The 21,672-nt window shown below is 49.6% G+C and overlaps 7 protein-coding genes across 7 annotated transcripts; 4 read left to right on the top strand and 3 right to left on the bottom strand.

Moving 5' to 3' along the window:
- Window positions 1-2,009: 2,009 nt before the first annotated feature.
- On the top strand, window positions 2,010-3,917 carry KVR01_013415 (uncharacterized protein; the record flags this gene model as incomplete). Its single annotated transcript, XM_044788945.1, has 5 exons — window positions 2,010-2,048; window positions 2,190-2,957; window positions 3,108-3,422; window positions 3,497-3,663; window positions 3,755-3,917. The coding sequence occupies 5 exons, from the start codon at window positions 2,010-2,012 to the stop codon at window positions 3,915-3,917; spliced, it is 1,452 nt and encodes a 483-aa protein (XP_044637677.1).
- Window positions 3,918-4,886: 969 nt separating this feature from the next.
- On the top strand, window positions 4,887-5,339 carry KVR01_013388 (uncharacterized protein; the record flags this gene model as incomplete). The annotated part of the gene is made up of 1 exon (XM_044794816.1): window positions 4,887-5,339. The coding sequence occupies one exon, from the start codon at window positions 4,887-4,889 to the stop codon at window positions 5,337-5,339; it is 453 nt and encodes a 150-aa protein (XP_044637650.1).
- Window positions 5,340-5,712: 373 nt separating this feature from the next.
- On the bottom strand, window positions 5,713-6,631 carry KVR01_013357 (uncharacterized protein; the record flags this gene model as incomplete). The annotated part of the gene is made up of 2 exons (XM_044786300.1): window positions 5,713-5,946; window positions 6,029-6,631. 2 exons carry the CDS (start codon window positions 6,629-6,631, stop codon window positions 5,713-5,715), a joined length of 837 nt encoding a protein of 278 aa, XP_044637619.1.
- Window positions 6,632-9,947: 3,316 nt separating this feature from the next.
- KVR01_013404 (uncharacterized protein) lies at window positions 9,948-11,678 on the top strand (the record flags this gene model as incomplete). The annotated part of the gene is made up of 3 exons (XM_044784816.1): window positions 9,948-10,040; window positions 10,624-11,347; window positions 11,449-11,678. 3 exons carry the CDS (start codon window positions 9,948-9,950, stop codon window positions 11,676-11,678), a joined length of 1,047 nt encoding a protein of 348 aa, XP_044637666.1.
- A 929-nt stretch (window positions 11,679-12,607) lies between these two features.
- On the bottom strand, window positions 12,608-14,185 carry KVR01_013417 (uncharacterized protein; the record flags this gene model as incomplete). Its single annotated transcript, XM_044785170.1, has 6 exons — window positions 12,608-12,852; window positions 13,115-13,202; window positions 13,353-13,624; window positions 13,789-13,857; window positions 13,954-14,059; window positions 14,129-14,185. 6 exons carry the CDS (start codon window positions 14,183-14,185, stop codon window positions 12,608-12,610), a joined length of 837 nt encoding a protein of 278 aa, XP_044637679.1.
- Window positions 14,186-15,255: 1,070 nt separating this feature from the next.
- On the bottom strand, window positions 15,256-16,858 carry KVR01_013365 (uncharacterized protein; the record flags this gene model as incomplete). Its single annotated transcript, XM_044787309.1, has 5 exons — window positions 15,256-15,409; window positions 15,484-15,523; window positions 15,598-15,724; window positions 15,790-16,107; window positions 16,172-16,858. The coding sequence occupies 5 exons, from the start codon at window positions 16,856-16,858 to the stop codon at window positions 15,256-15,258; spliced, it is 1,326 nt and encodes a 441-aa protein (XP_044637627.1).
- Window positions 16,859-19,105: 2,247 nt separating this feature from the next.
- KVR01_013355 (uncharacterized protein) lies at window positions 19,106-20,986 on the top strand (the record flags this gene model as incomplete). Its single annotated transcript, XM_044791050.1, has 1 exon — window positions 19,106-20,986. The coding sequence occupies one exon, from the start codon at window positions 19,106-19,108 to the stop codon at window positions 20,984-20,986; it is 1,881 nt and encodes a 626-aa protein (XP_044637617.1).
- Between the last annotated feature and the right edge of the window lie 686 nt (window positions 20,987-21,672).

A 21,672-nucleotide genomic window follows, 5' to 3' on the forward strand; every position in this document is an offset into this window, starting at 1 on the left:
GTCCGCTTGCTCCAATCTTCGGTCCCAAGGACAGAAATGACTTCCTCTCTCAGAGGTTGGATTATGTCTGGTTGCTGTAAGATTTCCAACATGGTGTGTGTGAGCGCGTCAGCCGAGCTGTGCACAGCGGCGAAGGCAAGGCCGAGCTGTAGGTACAGAGCATTATATGGCTGGCCATCCGCGACTTGCTCAAACCATTCTATGGCGTCCGCATTTAGTTTAGGCTCCTTGCCCTCACGACGACACGCTTCCTTCTCGCGGCGGCGCTTTTCCAGAAAAGGCTCCATGATGGTCATAGCATGCTTTAGCTGAGCCCTTATCGTGCGGGTGATGGGCATGAAGTTGGCGACGATGGGGCGTAAGCTCCTAGGGAACAGGTGCAGCATGGTTGCAGCCTTTGGGCCATTGACTGTGTACTCTTTCGTGACTTTGAGCCATTCATCATTGCGGCAGAGTTCCTCGCCGAGGAAGACACGGCTCGAGAGCCTCGCAATGAGGTCCAATAGCAAGTCCTTCAAGACAATTGTGTGCCATTTTCCATCCTCCGAGAGGCGATCCGCGCAGAACTTAGACATTTCATCCGCCATTGGCTCGGTCAATTGACCTGTCAGTTTGTTGTTAGCATACCATACCGCTGACAGGATTTGAAATCTCACAACGGAAGCCAATTAGATGAATACGTACTGATTGCGGGTGTTAACTTGCTTTTGACCATGTCCACTAGCAGGTCATGCGAGACATTTTCGGCCAGTGGCTCGAAGCCATGGATACCAGCATGGAATGTCTTCATGACAACGAATTCCAAGTCAGATAACTGGACTAGACCAACACGACGGTAGGGGGCAAACAGATACTGACCTTTGCGATGAACGGGTTGAACCCAAGATCGGGATTGTTCCGGATGTCGTGCGCCATCGACGAAGGTAGGATGATCATTTCGTCCTTTTCAGTCATGACTCGGAATGGTTTTGCCCTGCCAGCCTGCACACCAGCGAATGAGCGCTTGTCTCACCTCATCAGACGAGCCACGGAGTGAGGGAGCACAATACCTTCTGGATGCCTTCTGAAAGTATTCTGGGGGCATTCAAAATGTAGTTTTTACGCGACCCAAATTTAAACAAGTCGTGTGTAGATTTGCGATTTACCAAAGGAAGCTTGGCTGAGGGATAATTCTCAGGCCACCAGTAGGCAGCGACCGAGATCGCGGCAACGACGGCTGCATAAACCACATAGTCCGCCGATATGAGCATATGAATACTCTGCATAGCCGGAGAATTATTCCATGGCAAGTCGGTAGCATTCGCAATCAGGTGCTCCATGGTGGACTAGACAGACAAGCAGACTTATCGAGTGGTTATGATATCAGATGACTTAAAATTGGAAAACTTGGGCGTGAATTCAAAAGGCCTAGGCTTGTACCGAAGTTTCAAGAGACAGTCGTGACCGGTTGAAGTATTAATACTGTCTTTTTTCTGGGTAGCAGCAGTCAAAGGCGTGCAAGTGAAATAAAAGGGACCGACATCAATTCGCGACGGGGACAAAAGGAGCCTCCGTCCGGCCTGCACGTTTATACATGCACGACTGCCGGCATTTGTCGTCAGTCTTGTCCAGATAGCCTCATGAGCTGGCGTCGTCTTTCAGAAAACAGCCGAGACGCTTGAAACTCAAACCGGTCATACCGTAAAGAGTAGTCCGGACTGCGGTCCTGACCAGATGCGGTGTCCGGTTTGATTGGTCCAATGCTACAATTCCCCAACGGGACAAAACTCTCTTGGCATAGCTGCGTCAATGATGTGGGCCTTGTTTTCCTTTTTTTCTTCTTCTTCCATGCCGCTAGAAAAATAACTCAGTGGACATCTGGGCTGATCTCAATGCATTGTCGCGATATTAAACTCCTAAATCTGGAGCTCGTCCGTGACTCACCGGAAAACACACCTATTCACATTGGCCTTGCTTGCAGTCATCTCACAACAAACCCAAGTTAGCCGGACCCTTCGAATAGAATCGCAATGGCGCCTCTAACACCAGCCCCTGCGAGCCTGAAGATAGTACTGATCCCTGCCGCTGTGGCATTATCAGTAACTTTCGTTTTCCTAGTAAGCACGAGAAGTTCTATTGTAGTAGGGAAGTTCTGTCTTCAATGGATGGCTCGCGATGCAGCAACTAAAGTTCACCTAAACTGTAAACAGACAGGCGTCGCCATCTACAACGTGTTCTTCCACCCACTATGCAGATTCCCCGGATCAAAGTGGTGGGCAATGAGCCGCATACCGTACCTGCTCATGGTGTGGAGCGGCGACGAACACAAGCATGTTTTGAGAATGCACCAAAAGTACGGGGAAGTGGTCCGCTTGGCTCCGGACGAGCTTTCTTTCCTGACACCGCGCGCCTGGGACGACGTTATGGGCCACCGTAAGGTGGGCCAGGCAGAAAATGGCAAGGAAGAGTGCTACTCCGGAAGCATGGGCAATAGCATTGTCGCCAGCAAGCGCAACGAGCATACACGCCTGCGAAGAGTCTTGTCTCACGGTTTCTCAGCCCAGTCCATGCTCAAACAAGAGCCGATCATCCGCAAATACGTGGACCTGTTCATCAAGCAGTTATACGAGATCGGCGCGGACAACAAACAGGTAAACTTGATGCGGTGGTATAACTTCTGTACTTTCGACATCGTGGGAGACTTGGCCTTTGGCGAGCCGTTTGAATGCCTCACCAAGCGCGACTTTCATCCCTGGGTAGCCATAATCTTCGACAGCATCAAGTTCATGGCGATATCGATTGCCATGAAGCACTTTCCACTTGTCTATGAGATTCTTGAAAGGTGCATCCCCAAGGATATACGAGAGAAAGACGAAGAACGGCGGCGGTTCTCTCATCAGAAGGTCCTGAGACGCATCGAGTCGGGGACATCACGACCTGATTTCACCGAGTCCATGATATCGCGAAAGGACGAGCAGGTATTGTTTTTCTTTAATTGCATCTCACTCTCGAGTAACAAGGCACAGTTTTATCCTCTTTATCCTTGCCGTTTGGTTTCTCTGTTCGTTCCCGCAAAAGTCGCCATGTAATAAACACGTCAACATTTTCACTCATTAATGCCCGCACAGAAAATGACGCCAGTTGAAATACAAGAGAACGCGGAGATCCTCATAATAGCAGGTTCCGAAACCACGGCGACAACACTGTGCGGCGCGACTTATCTCCTGACAACAAATCCCAGGTGCCTAGAAAAGATCAAAGAGGAAATTCGCTCTTCATTCCAGAACGAAGATGAGATCAACATCACCAATACGGCCAAGTTGCGATATACCCAGGCTGTGCTGGACGAGACCATGCGTCGCTACCCTCCTGTAGCAGCAGCAACGCCGAGGCAAACACCGCCAGAAGGGAACATAATTCTCGGCGAACACATTCCAGGAAATGTGTGTCTCCTTTTCCAGAAATCGGTTTCAGTCCAGTGCTACTAAAATACTAACCATGAATTCTTTGCCCCTAGACTGTTCTTGGAGTGTGGCATTGGCCCATGTACCACAGCGAGACCAACTTCAAACGCCCTTTTGACTTCTGCCCAGAGCGGTGGCTTGGAGACCCAGAATTTGCCAACGATCGAACAGACGCCTTTGAGCCATTCTCCTTCGGGCCCAGAAATTGTTTGGGGCGAAAGTAAGTCATCTGAATCCAGATCTGACGCATGAAGCAGTGTGGGCGCGGTTTTCAGGTAGCAAGCAGGCTGATCAATCGTTTGGTACACCAGTCTTGCATACGCAGAAATGCGCACAATTCTAGCTAGAGTGATCTGGAACTTTGATATCAAGCTCGGAGATGGTTGCGATGATTGGATGAATAAGCAGAAGGTCTGGAATCTGTGGGATAAGTCGGACTTGAACGTCTATCTGACTCCTAGGATTAAGGCTTGATCCTAGATTCCAAGGTTTTCCGTGCATAGCCTAAGGAATCAGGATGCCTCGTCTTGCGGATACGCATGGATGTTTTTTTCGCTGGGTTCGCGTGCCCTAGGTTAGACAGCTAGGCGAACTTAAATGTCTTCCAGCAAACTTTCAGCAAACTTTCGATTGAAGACAATATTGTGACCAGTACGCGGGTCTGCGCGGTATTTCGTGTCTGAGATCCTTTCTAGCCCCTTCGAAACTTGTGAAGACGAACTTTATCAGTCCGAGAATTCGGAGTTCTGTCCCGTTCTCGGAAGCGATGGTTACTTTTCTTGCACTTCCGAGGCCAAGACCAATTTGCATTATCATGGCACATTTTCACTGATATTCTTCTTGTACATTTCTAAATCATCTGTGTATCCTTCAAATAAAACATACAATTGGACTTCGAACAATATGGGAATCAGCTGTAGCAAAAGCGTGCCTTTCGACCCCCTACGCGATATTCCTCCACTTTGTGGGAAGGTTATCCTTATCACCGGCGGTAATGCAGGGCTGGGAAAACAGTCTGTACTCGAGCTTGCAAAGCATGGGCCCTCCGAGATTTGGCTCACTACGCGGGACCGGCAAAAGGGCGAGGCCGCACGCCGTGACGTGCAGAGTCAAGTCCATGGGGCCGTGATCCGGGTATTGCTGCTCGACCTCTCATCTCTGGATTCAGTCAGGGCGGCTGCACAGACATTCCTATCATCCGCAAGCCGCCTCGATATTCTGATGCTCAACGCAGCCATTGGAGGGAGTCCACCAGGGCTTACAAACGATGGCTATGAGATCTACTTTGGAACAAACCATCTTGGGCATGCATTATTGACCCAGCTGCTCATGCCATTGTTACTCCAAACTTCAGAGCATCAGCAGACCTACGACGAAGCCGGAGATGGTGCTCCTGCTAAACAGTCCCCAGACGTCCGTGTGGTTGTTCTCACATCCGTGATGATGAGCTGGGCCCCGCCGGGCGGCATTCTGTTTGACAAGCTGAACACTCCGCTCGGCGATATCGGGACGTCCTTCACCTTGTACGGGCAAAGCAAACTTGCCAACACCCTTTTCGCACGATACCTCGCCAAGGACTATCCGCAGCTGACAGTAGCGGCCGTGCACCCCGGAGTCGTTGACACCGGCATCGCGGGCAAGACCGCGCAACATAACATATGGGCTCGGTTCGTGCTACCAGCTGCGAGCCCCTTCATGTCAACCGTAGAGGAGGGAGTGAAGAATCAGCTGTGGGCTTGCACGTCCAAGAATGTCATCAGTGGTAGATTTTACACCCCAGTGGGGGTTCCGGGCAGTAGTGCGAGAGTGGCATTCGATGATGCATTGGCAGAAAGGCTGCGCCAGTGGACCGAAGCCGAATTGGAAATGCATCCTTCAAAGAGTTCTATCCCCTAGCATAATAGAAGTATTCAACTTTCTTTGTGTGCATACATGGTATCAGACAGTAGGGCTGAAAGCTAGGGTACCAAAGTATTCAATTGCCCTATTGAACAAAGGTTTTGTGATATGTATCCGTATATACTTCCCCAAAGCTTTTTATCTATATTCACAACCATTCTATCAGTACCCTGGTGGTATATCATAAATTCGCCGGTTATACGTAGTCTAACAAACGCTACACCCACAGAGAGAAGTCTCTACTACATACCGTTTTGTAAATCAAAGGCATAGACGAGTGACGGCCCATAGTTGAATCTCTATAGCTAATTAATCCCCATTCGCAGAAAACAACCCGTGGGTAGATCATCACTCCTTCGACAAGCCCCATTCAGTCGCTTTGGGCCTCAGTGATATAGCTCCTAAAGTCTCGTACGCTGATACCCTTGGAGAATAGCTCATCGAGCTCCTGGATGCTCCGTCCTTTCGTCTCGACCTGGTAGTACCACAAGTATATCAGAGACAACAGATTCAACCCTCCAAAGACAAACACAGCCTTAGAACCCATGTTGGCTTGATCCGGGTTAACCATGATGGGTACCACAAACGCCCACACAAGGTTGATCTACCATCGATGTTAGTGATCTGAACGATGTGCGGAGCATAAGCCACGGGATGATTTCGTAGATATGTGAAGGAAAACTCACCAGGTGCTGCAAGGATATTCCCAGAGCAATAGTCTTGCTTCTTAGACGGTAGCTCGCAACCTCGCAGAGGAGGATCAGCCCCGTAGCGCCGATTCCAATGTTGAAGAGAAAGGCATAAACAATGAAAGTCGCAACCGTGCCCTTGGTAGCAGCGGGACTTCCATTTATTCCGAGTCCTCCACAGAGCATCATTACGACCGTCAGAGCGAACGTGCCATAGATTGCTTGCGTCCGCCGCCCAAGCCTCTCAACCAGGTACCAAGAACAGAAGGTTCCGAGTATGTAAGCAGCATACTGGATAAACTGCAGGCGAAAGCTTTCGTGTACGCTGTATCCAACAAGCTGGTTGTAGTAAGGGAAATAAAAGGCAAAGAAAAACTGTCCTCCTAGCGACTGGATTGCGACAGGCATCACAGAAATTATAGTACGGCGAAGGTCGGATTTGCGAAAGCACTCCAGGTAAGATGTACCCTCTCCATGATCCAGGGTCTCCTTGTCCAAGGCAGCTTGAATCCGCAGAATCTCCGTGTCAACCTCCGAGGTTTCTGTATACCCCAAACGGCACAGGGATCGCCGCGCCTTGGAGACGTTCCCGATTCGCATTTGCCAAACTGGTGACTCGGGGACAAACCACACCAACATAGCTGCAAGCCCAGCAACTCCAAACTGCGATGTGAAAACAGCTTTGTATGCCCAGTGACTATCCAGATCCTGGGTCTGGTCTATGATCGCTGTTGCCGTAAAAGGTCCGACATGAATCAATAGAACGTTGAAACATGGGATGAACCCGCGCAGAGGCAAAGATATGATCTATTGCAGTTTTAGCACCAGCACCTACAAGTAGGGACCTAGGTAGTGGTAGCACTGTTATCCACATCTCCTCAATTCTATTACATCAGTGTCCACCATAGCCTCCCACACCAGAAGCGGCAACGTTGTGAAAGATCTGGGACTTACTTCGCTATAATAAGTCATCGCAGTCGCTGAGGACACACCGAGTGTGATGCCATTAAGAACTCTTCCACATAAGAACTGAACCTTATTCTCTGCGGCGACTTCGAAGGAGTAAGCTGTCAATGAGACAATCAGTGAGCTTATCAACATCGCCCTGCGACCAAATTTGTCCGCCAACGAGCCCTGACATAACGTAGCGATAACGCTGCTGACCCTGGGAGCGGCGTCGAAGGCAGCTTGCCATCGAGCGTCCAATACGTAGTCACCTGCAAACGGGTATCCAAAGTCTTTTCGAAACCGCGGGATACTTGTCGACAAGCCCGTGGCTACGCTCTCAAACGCCACCACCATCGAACAGTAACAAGCGTAGAGACACCAAGCAAAGACCCTGGGCCTCTCTCGTATGGCTGCGAAGAAGGAATGCAAGTCAAACCGCCGTTTTCGAACCGCCGCATGTTCGGTATCTTCTTGGACCGCCACGCCATCGTTGATATCGCAATGGCGGCCTGCTTTTTCGTCAGTAGCCGCCATTTCCGCTGTGTTACATATTCTTTTCCCAACCAATCAGATGAGGCGTCATAGGCTTTGGATATTCTGTGGCAGCCCTACAACTTAAGTTACAAATGCTAGTGGTCCGAGATGACTACATATGGCGGCGGGGATGTGCTTCACCCGCGGTTTACGAGATACCTTCCAATTTTCTTCACGTCTGTGCTGTGAACTGTGATCACTTGCCCTGCCAGACCAATCGGGGCATCCGAGTCTGTCGGCGCTTTAAGACCGTTTTGGTGAACAAGGTTAAACTGTATAAGCGAGGGGTTGGAGGATATGTCGAGCTCAATAATAGTTGGGACGATTTAAGCTTTCGCGTTTCCTCAAACGGGATGGAGAATCTTGCACCCCTATGTAAGACTAAGGACGTACATTATCCGAAGGGGCATTTAGCACACCCCACCTAATTACAACCTAACACACCAAGCCTTCAAGGTGCCTAGAAGTACTTAAAGCATTCTTATTAGGAGGTCTAGGGGGCACCGCCTAAGACCTTAGAGTTAGTATTAAGATTAGTTGTTAGAGTTAAAGCTAGTAGTTAAGGTTAAAGTTAGTAGTTAAAGTTTAAAATATAATAAAAAAGAAAAAAGTATTAATAAGTTTTTTTAAAAATATTTAAATTAAAAATAAAAATAGTTTTTTTAAATAATATAAGTTTTTTATATTATTCTATAATTCTTTAAATAATTAAAACTTATTTAAAAAGTTAATATTAAAATTTTATATATTTTATATTTTATAAAAAAAGTTTAATATTTTAAATATAAACTTCTTTCAATTCCCTTTTATTACTTCTTATTATACTTCTTAATATTATTTCTAATTTATATATTTTTAAATATTAATAAATTCTTTATTTATAAATTAAGTCGTTAAATATAAATTAAATATTAAATTACTTAGAATTTAAATTATTAGGATTATAAAAAGTATATTAAAAAGTTAAAAAAGGATTATATTTACTTTTATCTTTATATATTTTAAAGTTTTTATATTGAAAATATTATGAAATAAATATAAATTAATAAGATATTAAAAGAAGTATTAAAAGAGTAATAGAAAGATATTAAAAGAGTAATTAAAAGAGTATTTAAAAAAGTATTAAAAAGAGCTTAAAAGGGGTATATACCTTAAATATTTAACTTTTAAAGAATCTTAATTAGTTATATAGTTTTACATCAGCTCTACATATACAACCTTATACTAGGTAAGTAGTTAGAAAAAACTAGGTAAGTGGAGATGATTGCTGGGTGAGTGGACGTTGGCTCGTGATATTTTGCTCTCGGTAGCTGCAACAGGTGTCCGTTGCTTGCAGTGCTTTCGGAGGGTTGAAATGTAGTCAGTGCTCCGAGTGTGCTCGATGCAGCTCATTGCCCAGACGGGCAGCTCCAAGCGCCCTGCCTGCCCAATGCTCAAGAAATCTTGTTTCTAATTACTCTGCCTGCCTCCAATCGTGATAAACACTCTGTAGTCCTTGCTGCAGCCACCTTTTCATGGCGTCTTGCCTGAAATCCTGCAAGTTGTTACCAAATCTCTTTGGTGTGCTTCCGCATTGATACCGTCGTCTTAATTAGCACTTCCCAGATCAGGAGTCGGGCAATGATTCCGAGACCGGTGTGACTTTTTGTCGGCAATGATTTGTGGAATGAAGGGACTGGGCTTTTCTACTCCGGGCAGGCCACTGCAAAGGCTGAATAAATGGGTCGCTGCTACCTCGTGTGCTTTATCAACCCCTTGTCGTCAATGCATTACTATCTCTTGGGAGAGGGTTTCCTCCCGAAGAGGAAGACATTTATTTATGAATATCCACATGTTCCTAGAAACACCAAGAACTATTGTCTTATCGGAGCATGCGTTGCTGGGGATAGTTACGGATGGACGACCCGCCAGCGCTCAACTTCAGCATCACATTGAATTGAATCTTGGCGTTTCATGGACTAGGTTTATAAAAGGCCAAATGCAACCGCCAGCGCTTCCATGCATCAAACCCATGCCCGTGTGCTTCGGATGTGCTGGTGTTGGGGATTCAAAGTGGGTATCTGCAGGGCGACAGACTTCACAAACCGCGTGTGAAGTTTCTCATGACACGCTACTATGCATATCCCCCCCCACGTTGATAGAGACGAGAATGACTCAGTAGACGTAGACCCAGTGATCAACATGATGACATCTCTTATGAACGCAAATACGAGTCAGCTTTCCTAAAATGGTTGAAGGGGGGGCGGCTGAATTAGGCTCAACCCCGGGGATTGGGATATCAATCAAGTCCCTATACAACAGCCGTATTCATTTTCTCGTTATTGCTGACAGCCAAGCCTGACGGGACACAACAAATCAAACCTGAAGTCGAACACACACTCTCCAAATTTTGGGCAACACTGTCTATTTTAGATCGGAACAGATCGGTCTGAAAATGTTTACCACTTTGAAAGTGAGCGACTGCGCAACAGGACTCGAGACGTTAAAGGTCAGAAACCAGATAATACAGAAACGAAGAGCTCCGCTCGTACAAAACGCGTGCACAAATTGCCGGATCAAGAAGGTATAGTACACTATTATTCAAACATCCTAGAGTGACTCGTGTCCCTTGGAACGAGTCAGAAACAATGGACAAAACAACGATGTCAGGCGGTTCTGTCCTTGAAGCTGATGCTCATCTGCCTACCCCTTGTAGCTAAGATGCTCCGGAGAGGAGAAGGGGTGTCGCCGATGTCTGTCGAAGGCCATCGAATGCGTCTACCAGCCTAGCAACGGCAAAAACCGTTCCACTGATGCCAAGGCTCAAGCAGGAGATGGGACGACTTCAATCCGATCATCAAATGCGCCTTCCGATGGAAAAGCAGGCGTATCCGAGGATTCCCCTTCCGCCGATGTTGACCACGTAGACAATCCTCTGTTTATCGACACGACAGACTTTGATTTCAACCTTTGGACTCGACCAGACCCTATAGACCTCTCAATTGACGAACTTGACAACTCGTTTGATAATCAACGTATGTACTCCAGGGGCCATCCAAGCACTTCAGAATGGACGGCACCACAATTTATTCCACCCTCGTTGCATGCCTGCTGATCTCAATAAAGGGAAGTACACATCACCCCCCGAGTTTCACTCACCACCGAGTGGGTCGAGCATATCAGAGGCCGTCTCGAGTCAAGCTGTAAAGGCTCGTGAACGTATGTCTGATACTGGAACGTTGCATATTGAACCTTCTGATTTCAACAAAGAAAGCCTTGGTAGTCAGATCGCACACGGTAGCGTCAGCAGGAACGGCAGCATCAGCAGCAGTCATGAATTTTCTCAATACCACAGTGACGCGGCCACTGGCATTGACCCGATCGCCTCAGAAAAGGAGCAGCAGCAGCAACACCGCTGCAAGGGCGAGTGCCTCTGCATCACGAAGGTGTTACTTGCATATCAGGATATCAACATGAACCTCAACGGCCGAGCTGGAGCCGGCTGGAACGCAGCGTTTCCATTTGAACACAACCCAAGTCCACTGACCGGCAACCAAGTGCTCACCAAAAAAAAGGGAACCTTTATTGACCAACAAATTCCAGTGGAGACTGTGCTCCACTGCATCAAGAGTTCCATAGAGATATGTGAGATGCTCATGGACTGCCAGAATTGCAGTGCCCGGTCTGAGTGCATCATGTTGAGCATCTGCATGTGCGAGACGATGGTGGCGAGGGCCGAAGAGTTGGTCGGCGCCGTGGATCCAAGTCCCTCCTTGCTCCTGTCAGCATCTGCCATGGACCTTGATTACGGCGCAGGTAACAAGGCCATGGCCTTGGACTCAAACCACATTCTGAGTTCCACCGGTCGACCTCCACAAAGGAAGGGTAGTGTCGCCAGTGATCAGGGTGAGAGTCACCAACGTGTCAATGTGGTAACCACTTATCTGACCATTGAGCAGCCCGTTCAGGTTTGAGACTCGGCCAATGGCGACTCGACAATGAAGACGAGTTGCAAGTGATACAGAGCCTTTTGACCGCCCGGATGACAAGATTGGATTCCTTGACCGCGAGAATGAAACATGTCGCCCAGCAGAACGAATGGCCGGTCCACGATGCGCGTATTGGAAGTCTAAGGGAAAGGCTCGTGGGTGCCATGTTCCTGGCCAGGAGAGGATCATATATGTAGAACAACCCACATATTTGTGAGACTTGGCTGCATCTGTGATTTCATAGACCAAGCGGAGTCCGGGATGGGAGATCTGCGAATACTTATTACATTTCCTGAGATATCGGATGTCGGATGTGTGAGCAATTTCCGGCCCGTGTGCGACTGTCGATTCTGACTCGCGGTTGGCCTCAGGGCTCATAGCCGCCTGAACCTGAACCCCCGAGATGATCGCCACGGGGCTTCAATGACAGACAGGCCCACCCTTGGGAGACACACAAGAACTGGCGGAATGCAGTGGCTCTTCTGACAGCCGGCTCCCAAGGGTATCCATACTCGCAGTGGCGCTCTTTTGTGCAGTTTCCGCAAGCTTCATACATACTAAATAGAATTGAGACCGAATATTCGCGCACCCAAATTTGAATCTCGCGTACCCTCCACTAACTAAGCAGTAGTCTATACAAGACTTCTTCCACAAGAGGGCTAGCTGGTGCGAAGGGGTCGAGCCTCGGAGCGCGAAGCATAGCGGAGGGCCGTAAGTAGGGCCGGTAGGCACAACCCGAGTTCCCAAAGGACCAACCCACCCCCTTTATATTCCTCAAAATCGCGAAAAAGACATTTATTAAAGTCTTCGCGACTAAAGAGTCGTATACTCTAACTGGTTAGAAGCCTACTTAATAAGAAAAAGGTGCGTGAAATCCAAATTTGGGTGCGTGAATATCCGGTCTCATAGGATTTAATGGGATCCAACCGCAGTGCAGCGTTCCTACATGCACTGCTTGATGTCGATGTTCATCAGATCATGAGCAACGCTTAGCTGGCTTCAGAGACCCGTAATGTCACCGGCACGTATTTTTCCGGTTCTCTTATCGCAATATCGGATGCTCTGCTTCTGCGTCTCCTCTCCTCTCCACCGTTCTGCCCCTGCCCCCAGTTCGCATCTTGACGATTCAGACAACATTCTGCTCCCGTCGCCGTATTTGGATCCGGAGCCACGGGTCTGTGGCTATGTTGAACGAGTTCTCCGGGTTGTTCTCCGACCAGTCAGCTGGTGTCTTCCACTCGTACTTGAACAGGAGATGGACCAGCGCCATTTTGACTTCCTTGGCGGCAAAGAAACGGCCGGGGCAAGCGTGCAGGCCATGGCTGAACCCGAGGTGATCCGGGCTCGTGCTGATCAATTGTGCCTGGTTCTCTTTCCCAGGCTGCTGTCCCAGGCGCACCCAGCGGTAGGCGTCAAACACGTCAGGGTTGTCATGGACCTGTGGATCCCAAAATCGGTGCGTTGAAACAGCTAACATCTCTCCTTTCGGTATGACAGTCCCGTCAGATAAGTGCAGATCTTGTAACGCGACTCGGCGCATTGTGGCTATCAAAACGGACAAACGATGATCAGTAAAACATTTATATATCCGAAAGCGGCCGGCCCTGGGATGGAGACGGGCAACGTAGCTTACCACTATGAATCGGTTTCATTCTCTGGCACTCCTTGATGAAGCTGTCCATGAATTTCATCTGATAGAGGCCCTTTTGCGTCAAGCCCATCTCTTTAATGACCCCCTGAGCTTCGGCACGCAAGGGCTCAATAAGCTCCGGATGCTTCGTAATCTGTGTCATCACTTGGCAAATCAAGTCCGTCGTGCCGTGCAACGCCGCCAGCGACAATATAAGCTGTGCAATGGCAGGATCATACGCGTCGCCTATGGAGGCCTCCTCAAACCACTCAAGTGCGTCGTTGAACTTGTGGCCCTGTGCCCGCAGGCGGCGCCGCTCCTCCGCGTATGGGCCGATAATAGCGCGGGCCTGCTTCACCTGGGCCCTGGCCTTGGTGCAGAGGGGCAAGAACCAGTGGACAAGGGGCCGGAGGGGCCTGGGCCAGTCCCGCAGCTCGTTGGCTGCGAGCCACCCTGTCGTGGCGTACTGGACTGCGAGGTCGAGCCATTCCTCGTTCCGGCAGATCGGCTCGCCTAGGAAAACTCGGAAAGCCATCCGCGCGACCAGACGGGCGACAGTTGCCCGGAGTGGAACAGAATGCCATTCTGAAAACTTGGTTGTCAGTCACTAATAAGACGGAGCTTCTTGATGCCATATTGGACGAAGTTACACCCACGTCGTGGATGTCTTCACTCACCTTTGCTCTCGGTAAAGAGCTCTGAAGTTGCCAAACCCACTTCATCTCTGAGCGGTTCTGTGACCTTGGCTACAAAGGAGTTCAGAGCCCCGAGTCAGCAATTATAATACATTTCAACTACTCTGCCAAAGGCTTGGGATGTTTCAAAGACAGGTGGAGCCTTACCAAGATTCTTTGTCGTGAGGAACTTTAGGATCACATTCCGTACGAATTGATTGTCGTTGGAGCCTTCCAAAAATGCCTCGAACCCCGGAATGTTCGCATGAAAGTACTGGTTCACCCTTAAATTCAGCTTTCATCGGATCAACTCGTCAGGCTTGCAAAGACATCAAAAACTCACTTTGTAAGCCCAGCGTGTGAGGGAGACAAGATCCTCCCTGTCAACCTGACTAATCATGTGAGGAGGCAGAATGGTGTATTCGCCAACATCGCCATTGACCCGAGCAGGGCTGTTGGGGTGAGCTTTGAACCAGGAATGGATAATACCCTTAGCGTTAGCGATGAATTCTTTCCTGGGTCTCTCGTGCGTGAGCTCCAAAGGGCCCCTCGGGTTGATCAAAGGCGCAAGACCTCGCGTTCTTGACCTGGTAGTATGATAGAAGTAGGTAATCGACACCATGAACAACATGAATAACCCCGCCAGCCGTATTCGAGTTGAATCTTGGAACGTAGCCAACGAAATGATGCCCCCGGGCGTCGTGTCGTGTAAAAAGCCGCCAATGATTTTGTGACCCATTCTGAGCGGTAGACTTGGATTTGGATGAGTTCCCAGCAGTTCTTGCTGCCAATGACTACGAAACTTTTGGTTTTCTGGCTACTATGTAAAATCTCGACGGTACCCTAGGGTACTTTGCCAATCGCACGATATTGTGACACTTCCTCGGAATCTCGCAGTTATCTGTTCTTGGCTCAGCTCCATATTGCTTTGCCTTCCTCAGCCCCCACCGACATTCCTCCATCCGGACTGAACTTAAGTTGCCTTCCAAACTATTTGTCTCGTTCCCAGAAAAAGGAAATTCAGCATCACATTCAAGATACGCCTGGCATCGCTCCCTTTCTTTCGCTTGTCACATGCTGAAGCCGGCTACTGTATTCGCCAAACCTTAACGGGGTATTCACTTGGCAACTCCTGGAACTCTGGCATCGGGGCGAATCCAGTGCTTGCAAAGTTTGGAGCGACACGCAATGGTTGATTTCCACTTTGGGATTCCGATGTCCTTCGCACTAAAGTCTTATCCACGTGAAAATGCGACTTCTGGGGTTTTCGCAGGTGGATCCTTTACTTTCTCTTTTAAGGTTTGTATTCTTGGACAGAGAATACCGGCTTGGCACAGCAGAGTTCACGCGTTCCGTAGAACCGGCCGCTGAGTCCCCTCAACAATAACAACAACAGCCAATCAAGTGCAAACCAAATAAGCAAGTAGTACCGTCCCTGAGACTCGCGACAACAAGAAGCGCGACATGGTCTTACCGTGGCTTCAAGTAAACTTTGACAGGCCCCTTCTCCCAGAGCAGGAAAACTTTGCTCCTTTCATCCCAGCCCCAAGTTTCCTCGGCTAATCTCACATCAAAGTTCCAAATGAGTCGAGCTAGTATGAGGCGCATCTCCGCGTACGCCAGACTGGAAGCGTAATACAGCATCAGTACATATCGAATCGAGCAACGTGATAAAGTTCTTGGAATATTCATTCTTACTTTCTTCCAAGGCAATCTCGTGGTCCGTGGGAGAATGGCACTGACGGACAGGCCAGTAAGTTAGCAGTGCCCAGCTGTAATGTGGGAGTGAGGCGCGAGGCGCGGGCCGCTTACTAAAAGCAGACCTTGCATCTCTGGAAAATCTCTCATCCCCAGTCCAGCGTTCGGGGATGAAAGAGTTTGGCAACGTGAAGTAATCGGGATTGTGGTACAGAGGCCACTGCCACACCGAGACCACCGTCTGCGATACCGTCAGGGGTCAGCGCTGGGACATCTTTGGTGTGGACACGGAAATGTTCCACTCACGTTTTCCGGAACATATTGCTTGAGTATGGTGTCACCACCTTTGGCAATCAGACGAGGAGGCCCAGTTGGCACGGCTGGGTACATGCGCATGGATTCGTCGAGAACAGCGAGGGTGTACTGGAGCTTCTGTACGCTTAGCATTGAGATGTCCTCCTCTGAGCTAAAGCTTGATCTTATCTCGTCCTCTAACTTTTCCAGAACTCGGGGATGCGATGTCAGTAAGTACACCGCCGCGGATAGCACAGTGGCGGTTGTTTCTGAACCAGCCACGATCAGGGTGTTGGACGTCGCCATGACCTCGTCCATTGTAAGTTTTTCCTGCGATTCAGAACATCAGTGAGGTCGATCCTTGCACCAAAGCCAGATGGCTGATGTCACTGACCTGGCCCGCTTCGCTGCCCTTGCCCGCCAGGGCCTCCATAAAGCCCGGGCGAGTCTTCTCAGCGCCAAGGACGCTCTTGACCCTCTCATGTGTCCAGTCGTAATGGTCCTGTAGTTTTCTTCTCACGTCTTTTGGGATCAAGCACATGAGAAGGCTCTCGACGAGAGGGTATCTCCGCGCGCAGAACAGAAATGCCGCGCTCTTGATGCTTTGGAACACAAGCTCCACGAAGGGGACGTAGTCCGCAGCATCCAAACAGTGAAACGGCTCCCCGAACGCGAGGTCTCCGACGACGTCGAATGTGGTGTAGTTGAACCAACGGACCAAGTTGATGGCCTGTCGGCCATTATCGCATTCCTCCCGTAGACGGCGTATGAGAAGGTCAACATAGTGCTGTATGATGCCCTGCTGCTCTCGCAGGGCCTGCGCGGAGAAACTGCGCGACAGATTGTGGCGAATCCGGCTGTGGTTCTGCTTGTCCGCGGCAATTATGCTGTTCAGGATGTCCTTGGAAAAGAAGGCAGGGTCCCTTCCGTTCTCGCCTGCTGGCGTTGGCCGCCGGCCCATGATATCCTTCCATGCATCTGGGTGGTTGTAGGATAGCTCATTCGGAGCAACTCGCACAACTGGGCCGTACTTGCGGTGCAGTGACAGGAGGCGGCGATGGGCATCTCCGGAAAGATACATGCTGCTGTATGGAATTCTTGAGACGGCCCAGAGCTTCGGTCCTGGATATTGTCGCAAAGGGTGAAAGAATAAGTTGAAGATGCCTGCATAAATGCCGTAGCAAGCAGCCTGATGATGTCGATTGAGTAAGTCGCCCGTCCGGATTTACTGTGCCGCTGGATTGGATACGAAATGAATTCACTCACAGTAGCTACAACGGCAATGCCAAGTAAGCCTGTCCCGATTGCGACGTCACGGGTCGAGTTCAGGCTCATTGTGATTGTGTTATGGTCCGCGATTTGGGGCATACTGAATCAAGTAGACGTGCAGGCTACCGCTTGATCAAGTATGGGTGTTGACGCCAGCGATTGGAGATATATCTAGCAAGGATTTCTGGCACAAGAATGTCCCACAGATGGTGAGCTATGAAATCCTGAACGCGGGGCCCAGATCTTGTGTTTCTGCCTCATCTCTACGATCCCGGCTCACAGGCTGCGAGTTGTGCGGGCAAAGGCTTAAATGATGCTTGATAGTGTGATTACTTGAACGGACAAGGACTAGTTGTGTTTGTGGTGGTTCTAAGGCCAATTGGGAGAGCGCAGTGGATCATAGAGCACAATTCCTCCGGACGTTAAATTTTATTTTCGCGTATGACGGAACAGTCCACGGGTGACCACCGGGCCGTCGGAATCCCTAAACAGGACATCGGTGCGTCGGCAAAGACACCACATTGGGGCTTGGGACCTGTACACAATCATGATAACCGACACTGCGCTTGACCATGGTATTTGATATTCATTTAGACTTGAAATCGCTGACCCAAGAGATCGAAATCCATCTCCATTCCCCAAGAATACATCCCTAGTCGAGTGAAACCTTAGACATACTGGCTTAAGAAGAAGCGACCAATACACCATGGCCTTGTTTAACAACGGCCACGACGAGCAACTCCGAGCCCAAGCAGTGGCACTGGTCAAACGGGCTGGTCGAGGCTATGATCCGAAATATGCGTATGGCTCAATGAGTTGTGCGGCATACGATACAGCCTGGGTATCTATGGTAACCAAGTCCGTCAATGGCACGAGGCAGTGGCTGTTTCCTGAAGCTTTTCGTTTCCTGGTGGAGCACCAAGAGAGTGACGGCAGCTGGGGCCTTCAGGCCTCTTCCATTGACAAGATCCTTAACACGGCTGCGGCACTTCTGTCACTGCTTCGACATGCAAAGGAGCCACTTCAGCTCGTCGCCGACATAGTCCAAGGCTGGGATCTCGAGAGGAGAATTGAGCGTGCCACACAGAGTCTTCAGCGTCAACTAGCCGAGTGGGATGTTGCCAGCACCAAGCACGTCGGATTTGAGATCATCGTACCTGCTCTTCTTGACCTACTTGCCGCGGAGGGCATTGCCTTCGCTTTCAAGGCGCGCGACGAATTAATCAGAGCCAGGGCCGCCAAGCTGAAGCATTTCGACCCGGGATTGCTTTTGTATGGCAAGCAGACAACAACATTGCTTCACTCTCTTGAAGCCTTTACTGGCCGCATCGACTATGACAAGGTGGCGCATCACAAGATCAATGGATCTTTCATGGCGTCACCGTCGTCCACAGCCGCCTATTTGATGGGCGCATCGAGTTGGGACGATGAAGCCGAGGATTACCTCAGACATGTCATTCGTCGAGGTCCAGGATGTGGTCAGGGCTGCGTCCCGAGCGCATACCCATCGTCTAACTTTGAATATTCATGGGTGAGCAAACAATAAGCAAGGTCTCTGCTGGACCATAAATTGACTAACGTGTTTCGCATAAAGATTTTGTCCACTCTGCTACATTCAGGCTTCACAATGGAAGATTTGAGTTGCTCGGAACTTCGGGACATGGTGAAAGTCTTGGAGGACATGTTCGTAAGAGGACAGGGGACAATCGGCTTTGGTAAGCGCACGTCTTTTGTCATTTTGTTCAATACTCCTGTACTAAATCGTAGCTGTTAAAGCACCCTTCATCCAAAGTGATGCGGACGATACAGCCAAAGCACTTTACGTGCTAGACCAGCTGGGATCAAATAGGTCCGTCAATAGCATGGTGCAAAAGTTTGAGGTCAAGAGTCACTTTCAAACCTATCCTGCCGAGCGAGACGCCAGTTTCAGCGCCAACTGCAACGTTCTGCTTGCACTCCTTCACCAGAAGGAGGTTGGTGCCTACCAATCCCAGATACATAAGTGTGTCAGGTTTCTGACGCGATGTTGGTGGAATACAGACGGGCCGATCCAGGACAAATGGGTGAGCTATATAAGTTCAATCCCCTTTTATTCCTATCCCAGATTTCTTGGGACACGTCACTAACCGTTACGGCCGCGCAGAATCAGAGTCACCTGTATTCGAACATGCTCGCGGTGCAGGCGCTGGCTGACTTCTTGGCTTGTCTTGATCAAGAAATCCTGCCCTCGCTTATGGATGAGCCTGAAGGCGCCAAAGTCATGGTCTGCATGTTCCAGGCCTGCCTGCGAACCCTGTTAGGACAGCATGAGGATGGCTCCTGGAGCCAGTCACAAGAGCAAACTGCCTATGCTGTCCTGACGTTGACGCAAGCTAGGCGATTGTGCTTCTGTCGGCACTTACAGTCAGAGTTAGACTCTGCGATCAAAAAGGCTGTTGCTTTCATCCTAGGTGCAAGCTCCAGTCCTGTGGGTGCACCGGCACTGACATCCGAGTTCCTGTGGACGGAGAAGGTTTCATATGCTTCACCACTCTTGACCGAGGCATACCGCGTCGCTGCACTGAAATCTGCAAAATCAATTTTGAAAGGCGTCCCTGACAACGTGGGCTACAGCATATTTCACGGGATCGACGCGAATCGGATGAGACAACACGTCAGGCTCTTCCACAAAACACACTTATTCCAATCTCTGCCTGAATGGCAGCTACGAGCCTCATTCATTGAAGGCCATCTCTTCCTTCCCATCATAAACGAACACAGACTCGACGTTTTCCCCCGCAAGGACATGGATCCCGATGATGATTACATTGGCCTCATCCCATTTACTTGGACTGCGTCGAACAACAAGGACATGACTTTTGCCTCACCAGCATGGCTCTACGCCATGATGATGGTCTCCGTTGTGGATTATCAGGCTGACGAGTTCATGGAGGCAGTCGCAGGTTTAGAGCTTGCAAATGACCTTCCTGGGCTGGTCGAGCTGATTCAAGAGGTATTGGCATCCTACAAGATTGAGCCTGCCAGCCCGACTACGAATCTGTTGGAACAGAATGGCAACGCTCGACGACCGTTTAAAGATTCTCACATCGACGAAGTCGAAGAGATCAGGGCTTGTCTCCGCCGTTTCGCATCCTTCTTTCTCGGCCATCCGGCCGTACAAAATGCCCACGAGGGTGATCGCGCTACGGCGTGGCGCGAGGTCCACAACTATCTTGTTGCTCATGTGAGGCACACTGCAGACAACGTCCGCCTCAATTCCCAGGATCAGAGGCAGTGGTACGTGTCTCGCAAGATGCCCTACTATCATTGGATACGAAGCAACGACGACATTGCTTGTCCCATCACGTTTGGCTTCGTGACTTGTCTTGTGCCCTTTTTGGTCGGGAACCCAAAGGTCGAGCGCGCACTTATCAGTGACCAATCTGAGGTTGACGCGACCTTCACAAAGTCCGGTGCCTCGTTCGACTCCGTCGAGGCCAAGTACTACGCTGACGACCTGTGTCGGCACATCACAAACGTCACCCGGATCTACAACGACTGCGGCTCCATCGCTCGCGACGCCGCCGAGAAAAACCTCAACTCGGTCAACTTCCCCGAGTTTGCCGTGACTGCCGCTGGCTCAGACAGGCTGGCTCTTCATGCCTTGGGCGAGTATGAGCGTGCTTGCTGCCAGGCGGCGTTCGTGCAGCTCGAGAAAGCAATGCTGCGAACCGCTGCTAGCTCAGCCGAGAGGGCTCAGAAGCAGCGCAGGTTGGATGTCTGGCAGGTTTTCCTCAATACGGCAGACCTATATGGCCAGATCTATGTCATTCGTGACTTCACTGCCAGATCTGTCCATGTTCGTGACACCAACATTGAGCCTGCTAATGCCCCAAAGGATGTACCTCCAGGCATCGCAAAGACGGCCGTGCTTGGGGAAAGACCAATTATGGCCACCTAGGATGGGTTGGGGACGCGGAGAATGGTCACTTTCTTTTGTACTGAAGTGCACGCCCTTTCGCAAATTTCAGGATGCGGCAGTGTTAGCAACAATTTGGTTCTAGGCTTTTCCTTCATTCTATCATTTCTCACAAATCAATTCTATTTTGGACGTCAGCATGAAAGGTGCGTGACAAGAACCCGGCAACCATAAATGTCATGTTCTCGTTGCTCGACTACCTGGACCACTTATGTGCCCCATTGCTCTGACACGCGCTCGATTTGACGACATGTTTTTATTCTGAAACAGAGTTCAGAAAGCAAGGATCGGGCTACCAAGCTGAAATTGAATACCTGCCATCGCTTGATGGTCTCGAACAATTCCCTGCATTCTCGGCCTCCCGTGTCAAGCCTGGAAATATTGCGGAAGTTACACCGATGAGCTCTCTCGGTCTCGGTCACTTCGGTCATTTTTCTTTTCTTTGCGCATGAAAAATGCAGTGGAATGAAGCAAAGCGTGCTCGCATGCTGATTCCCTAGTTCTTAGTTGGATCCAGGGTGGGTGTGTGGATAAGAGTGCGGTAGTTTTCTTTCCCTTGCTACCTAGCACCTGAGAACGAGTAACTGCTTAATTTACTAGATTCGTATCGCCTCACCTTGCTACTGTATCTTCAGAGACGTGAATCTAGCTCATTGACGTCTCCGACT

This window comes from Diaporthe batatas, assembly GCF_019321695.1.
Source record: "Diaporthe batatas strain CRI 302-4 chromosome Unknown Contig00026, whole genome shotgun sequence".
Taxonomy (NCBI): Eukaryota; Fungi; Ascomycota; class Sordariomycetes; order Diaporthales; family Diaporthaceae; genus Diaporthe; species Diaporthe batatas.